The sequence below is a fragment of the Pan paniscus genome, chromosome 1 (genome assembly GCF_029289425.2).
Source record: "Pan paniscus chromosome 1, NHGRI_mPanPan1-v2.0_pri, whole genome shotgun sequence".
NCBI classification, from domain to species: domain Eukaryota; kingdom Metazoa; phylum Chordata; class Mammalia; order Primates; family Hominidae; genus Pan; species Pan paniscus.
Genome location: NC_073249.2, coordinates 126,556,844 through 126,570,695, shown reverse-complemented (window position 1 = coordinate 126,570,695; position 13,852 = coordinate 126,556,844). Strand labels below are relative to the sequence as shown.

Here is a 13,852-nt window from a genome sequence, read left to right as displayed (position 1 = left end):
TTTTTTTTAACAAAAGTGGGATCATAACATAGTTACTATCTTACAGCCAGGTTTCTTTACTTAACATATCACGACTTCTTTTTATAGCAGTAAATGAAGATCCATGTAATCATTTTCCACGACTGCATTGCATTTTGTTCTACCATATGACTGTGCCATATTGTGTTAATTTATTTTTGGTTTTTGCTTTTGTTTATTTAGAGACAGGCTCTTGCTTTGTTGCCCAAGCTGGAGTGCAATGGTGTGATCATAGCTCATTGCAACCTTGAACTCCTGTCCTCAAATGATCTTCCTGCCTCAGCCTCCCAAGTAGCTGGGACTACAAGGCACATCCCACCACACCTGGCTGATTTTTTTTTTTTTTTTTAATTTTTAGTAGAGATGAGGTCTCTATGTTGCCCGGGCTGGTCTTAAACTGCTGGGCTCATGCGATCCTCTTGCCTCCCAAAGCACTAGGATTACAGATTTAAGCCACTGAGCCCAGCCTGTTAATTTATTTTTGAATGAGATCTAAGTTGTTTATCTCTTATTCTTACTCTTTTTTTCCTTTTTAATCATCTATTTAACCAGATGAAGTTTTTCACTTTTTAAAAACTGCTGTGGTTGGCATAGATGTTCATACATCTTTTTGCAGCTGTAGTTTCTTCTGTAAATTGTTAGATAAAAGGATACGCAATTTTGTATAATAAGTTATAAGTGTCAAAAATATTTAAAACATTTTTTGGTCCTATATTTAATATGGGGAAAAATTATAGCCACCATTCGCTTAGCTGCCAGGAAGGGTGCTAAGCCTCTTGCATACACATCATCTATTTAATGATCAGAACAACCCTCTGGAGCAGGTGGTATTTATTTTATGGAAGAGAAGCTGGAGGCTTACAGGAATTACCTAACTTGTCCAGGTTCATAGGCCAGTAATTGTTGGCGTGTGGATTCAAACATTGGTCTGTTTAATTCTGAATTTTGTGTTGTTTTAAATTTTATTATAGAGGATGTACATGCTCACTCTAGGAAATTTAAGCAATATAAAGAGTAAAACTCTTTAAAAACATCATATAATCAAGAAATAATCACTTTAAGATATCGCTCTATATGCATATTTTATTCTATGCATGTATTGTGCCCTGTCATATTGACATAAAAAAATCTGAAAGTACATTTATCTCACCTTTGTCAGCTTTTATGATGCCTAGAACAATTTCATTCAAGGCTGCCATTGGTAAAATATTGCTATTTTACTGGAATTTCCATTTTAAGATCTAATATTCACTAGAAGCTTCACTATACTTTTTTGTAAAGTACTTTAACTTTGTAAATGCTTTTTGAAGTTGAGAAAATAATTTTGTGATGGAATTAATAAACCTGATCCAATTACAGTGACATCTTGGTAATTTTTTTTTTTTTTTGAATTGAGAAACCTGTGTTTTTCTGAGGAGGCTGAAAGTCATTTTAGAGGCTCGTTAGAAAAGCTGAGGTTTTAAAGAAGTGATCAAGTAGCTGTTGCTAGGAGGTAGCTAAAGGAAGCTCTAAAATCTTGGGATCTGGGCAGAATGTATTATAAGAGCCTTAAGTGTATGTTTGTGTCAATAGGGAACACTAGGAGTTTCTTTTAGCCATTTTGATTCACATTGTTTTGACAATGGGGAAGAGAAGAGCCCTACTTTTTTTTTGTTAAACATTTTTGAATTGATAAATGATGGATAACAGCAGAATGAAACAGATATTTTAGATTTCAGATTTTCTGTAAAAATGTCTCTTAAGTGTCACTGTCATTCTCACTTCTATTTAAACACACACACACACACACACACACACACACACACACACACACACACACACACACACACACACACACACACACACACACAGAGATAGCTTCAGACTGAGAATCCCGACCATTTGAGGCATCAGCCTGCTCCTTTAATGAGAGAAGCCCAGTGTCTTGTTTAGTAAAGAGCCTGGGCAGGTTGAAGCCTGGCTCCGTTCCTTTTTGGCTGTGTGAACTTCAGTGAGTTCCACAGCTTCTCTGAGCATCAGTTTTCCTATATATCACAGTGGGAGAAATATGATCCTCACTGCAGGCACCTAGTGAGGATTAGAGATGTTATGTGAAGTACCTTGCAGAGTATTGGGCACACATAATAGGCGTTTATTTGATAGCAGGTATTATGGTTACATTTTTATCATTAGCTGGCTAATCAACAGATTTTATGTCTTTCTACATTTGCCTGCTTAGTTTGCAGTTTTTACTTTTAATAATGACTGAATGAACTAGTCATTTGACTCTGCTGTTCTTCAGTTTTCGAACTTTAAAATGAGGGCCTGGGAAGAGATGAATAAAAAAATCTCTTTTGACTCTGATACCGTGTTCATGTGTTTGGTCAGCTTAACTCCAGGACTTTGTTGTGGTTCAGTGATGCCAGCGCACCATCTTGTGGCCAGATGGAGTAAGGGTCGGATGAAGGCTCCATCAGTTCTGGGTCTGCACATTATACACATTGCTAAAACCAGTCTCTCGCAAAAAGCACCCACGTACATCCGTAAAAGCCACAAACAGTTGTTCACAGGTCATAGGACATTTCCATTGTTCGTTATAATTTATTCTAAACAGTTTTAAGGATTTTTATAAAACCTACTCACCAATTCTAACCGCTCATGTTCATATCATGTTCTCTTATTTGGAGTCTTAACAGATAGAATCAAGTTGAATCTTACTTGAAATTAGCCCCAGCATGGGTGTTGGAATCTGACTGCCAGGATTGAAATACTGGCTCTACCTCTTACTAGCTGTATGTGTATGGGCCAGCTTTTCCAGGCACCAGAAATTGAGTAATTGTAGGTTTTAATGAGATAATCCACATAAAGCACTTAGCATAGTGGCTAGCATATAGTAAGTGCTTGATAAACGTTAGGTGCAATTATTGTTGTTATTGTTATTTCAGTGCCCTGTTGCCATATTTGGACAATTTCTGTCCAGTGTTTTCTTCTCAAAAGATGTATACATCGTTTCTCTTAATAGTCTATTTAGGCATATTAGCTATGCTGCCATTTACTCATGATGGAAATTCATATATGACAAGAGAGATTCTTGCAGTCTTTGTTGCAGGGAGGAAGGGGATAGGCACCGAACCAATTGCTAACACAACGTCTGACAGGTGCTGTCTTGGAGGTCCCAGGCATGCTGGCAACCCAGAGGCAGAAGCTCTCACCAGCCTGCCACACCCAGGGCAGGCTGCCCAGGTGTTTATGAGCCCTTCTCCTCCCCATTCCTCACATGATAGAAAAACCGTTACTTCTTAATGCCAACTACAGTTCTTTTTTTGCTTTAGGCTATAAATCTGTTGCAGGGAAATAATTTGAGCAAGTAAACCAACTAGGAAAACAGACTTGATTTTTGCAGTTAGAAAAGCATGTTTTCTCCATGTTTGTGTAGGTTATTGTTTCTACACAGAAGATTTTAAGTTAAGCTCTGTTTTACCTGTTTGCTCAAAAGCAACATGGCCTGTGAAAATCACATATCTGAGCTGTGGATTAATTGGTCCTGCCTTCCAATTCTGTCTTCATCCTGTGTGTGACCTAGCCAAGTGTACCAGTTATGGCTGTCCAACTCTGGTAAAAGGCAGTTTTTGGAATATGTTGGGTAGCTCATAGACTTTAAGAAAAGGCTGGAGAACTAGGCTTAAAAGATGAACAGGAACCAAGTGGGAAAATGGGAACCACGCTAGGCATTTCAAACATAAAGCATTTAATACAAGGAGTTTATTTCAAAGAAGACTAAAAAGTAAAAAGGCAACACTGAAGAAACCAGAATATGTTGGAGAAAACAGCTAGTACCTTTAAGGCTGGGGGGGACAGAAGGGACAAAAGTGGAGTTAGCAGAACCTGGGAGCTCTGAGGAGGAGCCAGAAGGCTGGTGCTCTGACCTCTGAAGGGAATGCCACACAGCTGGTGTTTGGATTTGGGGGTTGAGGAGTGGAGACCATGAGGGCTCCAGCCTCAGAGATGAGTGCAGCAGGATGGTGGCATGAGAGCCAAAGTAAGCTGGGAGCTCTGGTTGCTCCTGTTTTCTGCTGCTGAAGTGATGCTGCCAGGAGGACAGGAAGAATTCCCTTCCTCCTCCTCAGGTTGAGGTTTAGTGCCTCCCATTTTTACAACTAATAGGAAGCCAGATAGAAAGGTAGTCTGGGAAATGTAGGGCATAGTATATGGACTCCAGCCCCAGTGTCACAGAGCATAAGAGTCGGCTTGGAGCTGAGAGCTGACTAGCATAACAGGGATCCAAGGCAGCAAGAAATACAGCCAAGCACACAGCGTGGAAACAGTCTGGTTCACTTTGCTGGCTGCCGCCACCCCTGGAACCTACCATCATGAATGGGTTCCAATTGAGATAATTGCACTCAGCTGGTATGTTAGGGATCAGTGAATCCTGAATGGGTTACAGATGTGGCCATCAGTGTGCTGGGAACTTAGTCCCCTGAACTTTTGGAGCTGCCATTGCAAGGCCTGCAATGGCCAAAGCCCCCAGTGGTTGCCTTGGCTGATTAGCTAAGGCTAGGTCGGTAACCCAGCTGACTGTGTAGCTCCCAGGAATACTCACATGATGGTGGAGCCACTCAAAAATAAAAGGGGATTTAAAGGTGGAGCATCTTCCTCCCTCAAAAAAAGGAAGTGTCCACAAAAGTTATTCTTTTTATTTTTAACTAAAAAAAATTTATATTTTAATTGATAAAAATTATATATTTATGGTGTACAACAAGTTTTGAAATATGTATACATCGTAGAATGGTTAAGTCAAGTCTTACTTAAGTATTCACATATTTATCATTTTTTGTGGTGAGAAGACTTAAATTTTACTTTCTAAATGACTTTAAAGTATATAATACATTGTTATTATAGTCACCATGTTGTACAATAGATCTCTGGGACATACTCCTTTCTAACTGAAATTTTGTTTTCTTTGACCAATATCCTCCCAGCACCCCCTCTTTTAGTTTCTTAATCTGTTAAATGGAATTAGCCATACTTAAGAGATGGTTTTGAGAATTTGAAATGATACACAATTGTGACTTGTACATAGTAGGTGCTTAATAATTGCTTCTGGGGAGCATTGTACTACAAATTAAAACTATACATATGGCAAAAAAGCTTCAGCTGTAGTTGAAAACTATTTGTCAAGTAGAGAATAAAGCTCAAGAGAGAATAAAGTCACCAAGAACCATTCTAGGTCTGTTATGCACATTTGATTATCTCAAGAATGCTTTTGTTTTGGGAGTGGGAAGAGTATGCTCCCAGGATTCGAATCAAGAGGTTGAGATTTTGAACTTTAGTGATGTATTTTCAGTACTTACAGAAGTTTTCTTTTTAACCTCCTGTGGTGCTTACAGTTATGCAGATTGATGCTTTTAGGAGCTTGCTGTGACCTCTTCTCTCACACAACACACTTTCCTCCCAAGCTTTGTTGAGATTTATACACTTCATTGTTGAGAGTTTTGTATTTCTGGGTTGTGGAAGATGAAATGCATGCCTTTTGCTTACTGCTCCTTTGTTCCTTTAGGTTATCCTCTTCACGCCCCTGAAGCCTACTTTCCTTATTTCAAAAAGCATAATGTGACTGCAGTTGTGAGGCTAAACAAAAAGATTTATGAGGCAAAGCGCTTCACAGACGCTGGCTTCGAGCACTATGACCTCTTCTTCATAGATGGCAGCACACCCAGTGACAACATCGTGCGAAGGTTCCTGAACATCTGTGAGAACACCGAAGGGGCCATCGCCGTTCACTGCAAAGGTGTGTGCAAGGCCTCGGTGGTGGTGGCTGTGCTTATCGAAGGGGCGGGCCAAGGAAGAGCAAATAACATAAAACAAAACCTGTTTAGTGTCTTAGAAAAACAATGAGGTTTTAAATTTCAGACAACTGGGACACAAACTCATTTTAATAACCCCTTCTTAAAGAAACGATTGCTTGGGTGTGGACAATTGGTGGTGGTGTGGCTTTCTTGATATGCCAGTTTTTCAGACCTTACCTTTCCAGGCCCACGTGCCACAATGAGGGGAAATACAGTAGCCGTGTCTTTAGGCTGCAGGAACACCTTTAAACAGGTAAAATTCTCAAGAGACAAGGGTTGTTAGTTTTCTTCTCTCCTTTGTTTTTTTTCAGAATTGCCCATCTCTTCTCCATCCTCTTGCACTGTCGTGGTTCTGTTTTATGACCCAGTTATCTGGACCCCCATTCCAGTCTCTGCTTTTCCCTCCCCTGCTAGTCTTTGGCTTCATGGAGCAGAGCGTCTTCCATGCCTGTTGCTAGGGGCAATCCGCTAGCTTACAATGCTGCTGATGTGATGCTGCCTCATGGAATAAACTTAAAGAGTTGGTTTTGCAAATCTCTGATCTCCGGGGGTGGATACTTTGGGGCAGGAATTGTTCAGACTATAGAAGGTTTAGGATTGCCAGATTTAGCAAATAAAAATACAGGCTGCCTAATTAAATTTGAATGTTAGATAAACAATGAATACTTTTAAAACAAAAAGTATAAATATGTCCCAAATATTGCAGGGAACATGCATTCTGTATTTTATCTGGCAACCCCATGTCAGCTACTCAGAAAATATGACATACCATTTGCTCTAAGCTTGGCTGTTTGACTTCGAGGAGGCTTAAAATCCACTCCATTCCAGAACTTTCGGTATGGATAATACTGGAAATATTCCAGATATTTTACTGGGTCTTTGATTTCAGCGAGGAGAAATCACTAGGGCCGCCCTGGGCTGGAGCCTCGAGTTCCTCACGCGCAGCTCCTCCTAGTGTCGCTGGGTGGTGCTGTGCTCATGGTTTTGGGTCTAGACCCGGTTTCCCTCTCATTTTATGCTAATCATCTAGTAGGTGTTGGGGAGGGTGCTGTTCTTTTCATGTGCCTAGTGCTGCTGTAACTGACTTATTCAGACGAGTATGGCTTTGGTTCTGACAGAAATTAAAATGCCGTTTTGTAGGCCCTTGTTTCTATGTTTAAGATTTGAGTAGGTGGAGGTACTTTGTGAACATGTGAGCAGAAATGGGAAGCTGCGGTTTCCCAGAGACCCAGAGAGATGGAAATGAGCAGCACGTGGCCCGGGTTTGGAGCAGGGCTCCCCATGCCAGGCTCCCTCCTCCTGGGTGGACAGAGCTCTCCCTCCCCACCCTCCCCATTAGCTAGCAGGATGGGCCCTGGCTTTGTGGGATATCTTGTCTCTGGCGTGGAGTCTGTTAGGAAGGTGTCACTTGCTGGCTCATTTGTGGGTGCTGCTTTCAGGCCACAGTGGGGTGCCAGTGTGTTGGCTTGTCCCCATGTGATTCATTTGCACCCTGTTTGCTTTTCCATTGCGTTTTGTTCAGTATTGCCCAGGTCCAAGAAAAAGCCCACATGTCACGTATTTTAAACAGCAGTAGAACTTGAGAGCTAATGGGAACGTTTGTATCAACGTTTAGCAGGAGATAATCCTATCTTCTCTTTCAAACTTTAGTTTTGTGCCATAAAAATTGTATTTTTTCCTGAGATTAATTTGGCCTTATTTCTTAGTTCAAGTAGTTTTATTATTACTACGTCGTAGAGTTTATCTGTGGATTAGCCATCCATATCTTGGATTGACACATTCAAAGGAGAAGAACTGCAAAGCTTTCATTAAAACTCAGTGTGTTTCTTGATAGTATTTCTCACCTGAGAGACCTTGTGCAAAGAAAACTCTCTGGTGTTAAACATTCTTATTACAGATATTTTCTCTATATTCTTGACCTGTGAATGTTTACCTTTTAAAAAATATATGTATTTATTTTATATTGCAGATTTCTTTTCTTTTCTTTTTTTTTTTTTTGAGACAAAGAGTCTCGCTCTGTCACCCAGGCTGGAGTGCAATGGCGCGATCTCGGCTCACTGCAGCCTCTGCCTCCCAGGTTCAATCAATTCTCCTGCCTCAGCCTCCCAAGTATCTGGAATTACAGGTGCCCGCCACCACTCTTGGCTAATTTTTTACATTTTTAGTAGAGATGGGGTTCTGCTGGCCAGAACTGGTCTTGAACTCCTGACCTCAGGAGAATGTTGGCCAGGCTGGTCTTGAACTCCTGACCTCAGGTCATCCACTTGCCTCAGCCTCCCAAAGTGCTGGGATTACAGGTGTGAGCCACCGTACCCAGTCTGTATTGTAGATGTTTTTATTTTAAATCAGAACCTTTAACATTGAAGTCAGTTCTTGTATAGGATAGTCACATTTACATGTGGTAATATCTTTTTGAGATTGTTATTTCATTTTCTTCCACTTGCACACACACATAGGATTCTTTTATAAGGATTACACCTTTGGTTTAATTACAGCTGTATTGCTTTTCACAGCATACTTATCTACTATAGGCTTATTAATTATTTTGACATCTGCCCTAATTAAGTCAGCTTAATTTTCTGGGAATTCAAGCAGCACTCAGTCTTTTAATTGAACTAAAAGAAGGAAGGAGAAAGAATCTTATCCTATGTCAAATGAACTTTGGTGGCTACTGAAAAGGGAATGAATATGTCATGCCTCAACGTAAAGTATTTTATACAGAGATAAACTAGAAACCAATTTGCTGGGGATTACATTTCAATATCTGCATTTCACTTTGTGGTTGATAAAAGAGATGGCTATGAATTCTTGAAATTCTCTACCACAAATAATAATCTAAAATACAGCAACGTTGTGATATTCCAGTATGTGATTATTGATGTTCTATAGGGCTTTCAGAAAATGCCTGGAACTATAAAGCAATTGGTGTTTGACTTGGTATAAATAGAACACTTTTCAACATCTTGTCATGCTGTGCCAGGGAGCCCTTTAATTACAAATGCTTAAAAAATTTTGTTAAAGTTTTTATAGAAACTTAGTGAAATGTTCCTATTCAGTTCAGTTGTGGTAAGAGCTCCTAACTATTGAGTGCTAAGTGCGTTCTTTTTATAGATCAAAATTATAGACTCTTTTTTAAAAGGGGGAAGCTGCTTTAGTTTCAGAGAAATTGGAAAATTTCCTGCACCTCCTTTTTGGTTGTGAGTGTGAACAGGAGCCTAAGTGAGGGAGCCATCCAGGTCTTTGCACAGTGGGGAGCAGTGAGAGAGAGTGTTGTCTCCAAAAGGAAGGCCCTTTTCTCTCCAGATAGACACCCAAATTGGTGACTTGAAGGAAGAACTCTGGAAACTCACTGGGCTCTGGCTTCTGCTCCAGGATGTCACCTGTGTTTTATCTATACGGTTGCCTATAGTCTTGCCAGGCATCTAGGGAATTAACAACGATAGGCACTGGGTGAAATAGAAGGCAAATTACGCAGAAATCTTAATCATAAAGGGAGAGCCCCACTGAGACCAAAATTAAACCTCACTCTTCGAAAGAACATTGATGTTTGATCTGGGGCAAGGGTTCCTTCAGATTAAAACAGAACACACACACACACCTCATCTAATGAAACAGAGTATGAATACTTCTTAAAAAGGAAGGGTTAGCCGGGAGTGGTGGCCCACGCCTGTAATCCTAGCACTTTGGGAGGCCGAGGAGGGCAGATCACCTGAGGTCAGGACTTCGAGACCAGACTGACCAACATGGAGAAACCCTGTCTCTACTAAAAATACAAAATTAGCCGGGCATGGTGGTGCATGCCTGTAATCCCAGCTACTCGGGAGGCTAAGGCAGGAGAATCGCTTGAACCTGGGAGGTGGAGGTTGTGGTGAGCCAAGATCGCACTATTGCATTCCAGCCTGGGCAACAGCAGCAAAACTCGGTCTCCAAAAAAAAAAAAAAAAAGGAAGGGTTAATGGGAAGGAAATGTCAGGCATCTGTAGACACAAAATTGTTGTTTTAGTGGGATGAAAAACTTTTTTTTTTTGTATAAAGCACAGATTTACATAAACAGATATGCAGTCTATCTGTGACAGTGAAATTTCATGGGGACTGATTAGGAATAAAATATCTAAAGAGGCTCCTGGAAGGAACAATAATGTAAAAAAGGTTGAGGAACACTGATTTAAAGACATACATTTTTCATGTTTTAACATTTCTGAAGTTAGAATGGATCTTAAAATTGATGGCATGTCATAGTTTAATTTTTTCTTTCTTAGTGGAACTTACATACTACACAACTGTAGTTTTAGATTTGCTGAAATGCTGTGTGCTCCCAATTACTGGGAGATAAGAGAAGACTACCTTTATTGTTTGATCAGGGAAAGCTGACAAAAGGTCCCCTCAAAAGCAGAAGATTCTTGAACATGTAAAAAATGAAACTATCAATGTTTCCCTACTTTGTTTTGTTTTACACACGCGCACACACACACACACACGCACATGCACACAATTTTTTTTCTTTCTTTTTCTAACTAAATGTTTTCATGGATGAAGTCAACATTTTACCGGTTTTCTAGGTCAGAAATGTCACTTACCTATAACTTTCCCTGTGACCCAGTCCTAATGGATTTCCAATTGAGCTTTACATCTTTGTTGCAGTTGCTCATCCTCATCCCTTTCCACCCTCATCCCAACCCCCTAGCCACCCTTGCTTCCCTGCCCCAGCCTTCCATCTCATCTCTCTTGCTTCCATCTCTGGCTTTTCCACTCCAGCCAGTAATGCTGCTGCCAGACCCATTTGCTTTTTATCACATCACTTTCTTGCCCCCAAATCTATGGCACCTTCATTTTGCCCTTTTCATTGTTTAAAGAAAAATTGGGTTTTACATGATAGCAGTTATGTTTATTAGCTGTTGATAATATCATCACACTTGAATGCAGAGCAGTTTCTGGGCAAGGTTTGATTTCAGTGTTTTTGTGGTAGCATTTGCTAGACTTTATATTTCTTATTCTGTTTCATTCTCTTACAGCTGGTCTTGGAAGAACAGGGACATTGATAGCCTGTTATGTAATGAAACACTACAGGTTTACACACGCTGAAATAATTGCTTGGATTAGAATATGCCGGCCAGGCTCTATTATAGGACCCCAGCAGCACTTCCTGGAAGAGTAAGTATATTGTCCCCATTATCACATTATATCCTGTTCTTGATCCTTTCTACCTCTTGTTCCCCTGGTTGTGGACCATGTCAGCCTGTGGTTATAAAATGGCTGCATTGTTAAGAGAAGTGTGTGCCTCTAATAGAATATTGTTGATTTGACAGCTAATGCATTCTAACTTTGTACCTTTTATATCTCTTAGATCAGGTGAGAGTGAGAAGAAAATCACAGAGCCATCTCTGCCTACCCTTTTTCTGTCATTTTCTATGTGTGATCTGGCTACAGTGCAATTTTCTTATGACATCCCACTTGGCACTTTTCATTCTTTTCTTTTGTTTGCATGTCTTAAAGCATAATGAGAAAAAAAAAACCACAATTAAGGTCACTCAGTGATTTTGGTAAGATTGCTGCTCTCCTGACAACTAACTAACTAAACTGCTAATGTAGGTACAACTTATGAATATACCCAAGAAGTTACCACAGAAGAAAAAAGGAGGAGAACTGAGTTTTAGTTCTGGCTCTCCACTAACTAGCTTTATGACCATTATTTAGAAGAATACTTATGTATTCACTCATTCATTTATTCCCACAGCCATTCATTCATTAACTTTTTGTCCAGCCTCAGCCCAAGAGAGAGAGATTTAACCTGTAGGACACAATCCTTTCTTCTTAGAATGTTAGAACGTATCTCAATGTACTCATTAATAAAACGAGAAGATGAAGTTAGTACTGGTTGATCTAAGTCCAGCTCTAAAATACTATCTATTAGTGATATCTTTTACTGAAATTTCATTTTTTTTTCTTTTTATGCTGGGTTGACTCTATTTTATTTTAATTTTAATTTTTTATTTTTTGTAGAGACGGGGGCCTCACTATGTTGCCCAGGCTGGTTTTGAACTCCTGGGCTCAAGCAATCCTCCCACCTTGACTTCCCAAAGTGCAGGGATTACGGGTGTGAGCCACTATGCCTGGCTGATGGCTCTCTTTTGAATAGCATTCTTTTCCATATAATTATTTATTTCCAATTTAAATATAATTATTCCTTTCCAGTTTTAATGATCATGATCATGTGTGAATTCGTAAAGAAATGATCATGAATTTCATAGGAAGATGCCATAAGTAAACTCTTAGCATCTGAAATGATTAAGAGGATTTGAGCCTGCTGAGGAATTACTTACTTTAGTTGCCAATCCTAGAGGTAATAACTGATTAAGAAGTGCTGAAAAATGAGCGGTTATACTTTAGCTTAAAAGAATGATGCAGATGTCTAATGAATGCATTAGAAAAAATATCCAAGGACAGGATCATTACAAAGACAGGGATTTCTCTCTTTTTACCCGTGAGGTACAAATAAGATAATTCTGTTATTTTGGAGCTTTATTCTTGATCAGATTCTCATTGTCTTCCTCTATTTCTCTGTTTTGCATTTTATGTGCCTGTAGCCTGGAGCTTTGTGCCATGTATCTGCCAGGTTCTCCTTATACTAATTGCTGAAGTTGAAGAAATGGTCTTAGGGTTAAAAAACCCAATACTCCTAAGCCTAGTTCTTTAAGCCATTTAATCAATGTCTTAAAATTATTGCTTGTCATTTAATAGGTATTGCTATACCTATTGCCCCAGGCATTCTGCTAAGTACAGCTCGCAAGGTGAGGAGATATAGCAGAGAATTCTACCAGTCAAGGTCACCTAGCTTTCTCAGGGTGTCAGATAACACAGCCCTCATGTTTCATGGCTGCATACTCCCTCCAACCTCCCTATTATACTCTGTCTCTCTGCCATATCTCAAAATAGTAAGAGAAGAAATTAGAGTTATGAGGCAAAGGCACTCTAGGCTGAAGAAAGGCTTTTAAATTTATAGATACTTAAGCTGTATATAAAGAACTCTCAAAACTCAAGAAAACAATATAAAATGAGTAAATGATTTGAACAGAAAGTCCTCCAAAATGATATACAGATGGTGAATTCCTCATGATCATAAACACAGAGTTCCTAAAGAAACATTGTGTATCAAATCCAGCTGTATAAAAAAGATAGTGCATCATGACCATCATGGCTCAATATTAGAAAATCAATATAATTCACCAAATTAACACAAAAAGTAGAAAAATTATATGATTATCCCAATAGATGTACAAAAATTTGACAAAGTTTAGTACCCATTTTTAATAGAAACTTTCAATAAACTAGAAATAGAAGGAAATTTCCTCATTCAGATAAAAATAATCTCTGAAAACTCTATAGCTAAAATTATATTTAATGGTGATGCTTTTCCTGTAAGATCAGGAACAAAACAAGGGTGTCTACTCTCACTACTTCTAATATTATACTGGAAATCTTAACCAGTGCAATGAAAAAAAAAGAAAGAAAAAAAAACTTAGAACTAAAGAGTGAAATTAGGAAGATTGCAGGATACAAAGTCAGTTTTCAGAAATTTTAGCAAAATTTTAAAATTCTGCTAATTAAAAGACACACAGTATATATATCTGACAAAAGACTTGTACACATATATTAAAAAGTATAAATAAGCAATTTTAAAAATTAATTTTTGAATGGGCAAAAGCCTTGGCCAGATATCTCATAGAAGGTAATATATGTATATGAAAAGATGTCCAACATCATTAGCCATCAGGGAAATAGAAATTGAAACCACAATGAGATACTATTTTATGTCAACCAAAATGGCAAACAAAAAAGAAGTTTTACTACAAAATGCTGGCAAAGATATGGAGCAACTGGAACTCTCATGTGTTAACCAATTGGTGTATAATTGTTTGGCCATTTCTCATAACGTTAATCTATATTTAACTCTATGACCCAATGATTTCATTCCTAGGTATTTAAATAAGGGAAATGAAAACATTTGTCTA

At 38.9% G+C, this 13,852-nt stretch overlaps 1 protein-coding gene across 4 annotated transcripts in view; it reads left to right on the top strand.

The window, feature by feature from the left end:
- Positions 1-13,852, top strand: part of CDC14A (cell division cycle 14A) — a 170,434-nt gene that overhangs the window by 106,932 nt on the left and 49,650 nt on the right. For all 4 annotated transcript variants that reach the window (XM_003808479.6, XM_014346180.5, XM_055115543.3 and 1 more), the window contains exons 9-10: positions 5,555-5,785; positions 10,856-10,994. In XM_003808479.6, coding sequence (XP_003808527.1) covers positions 5,555-5,785; positions 10,856-10,994 — 370 coding nt within the window. The remainder of the gene's footprint in view (positions 1-5,554; positions 5,786-10,855; positions 10,995-13,852) is intronic.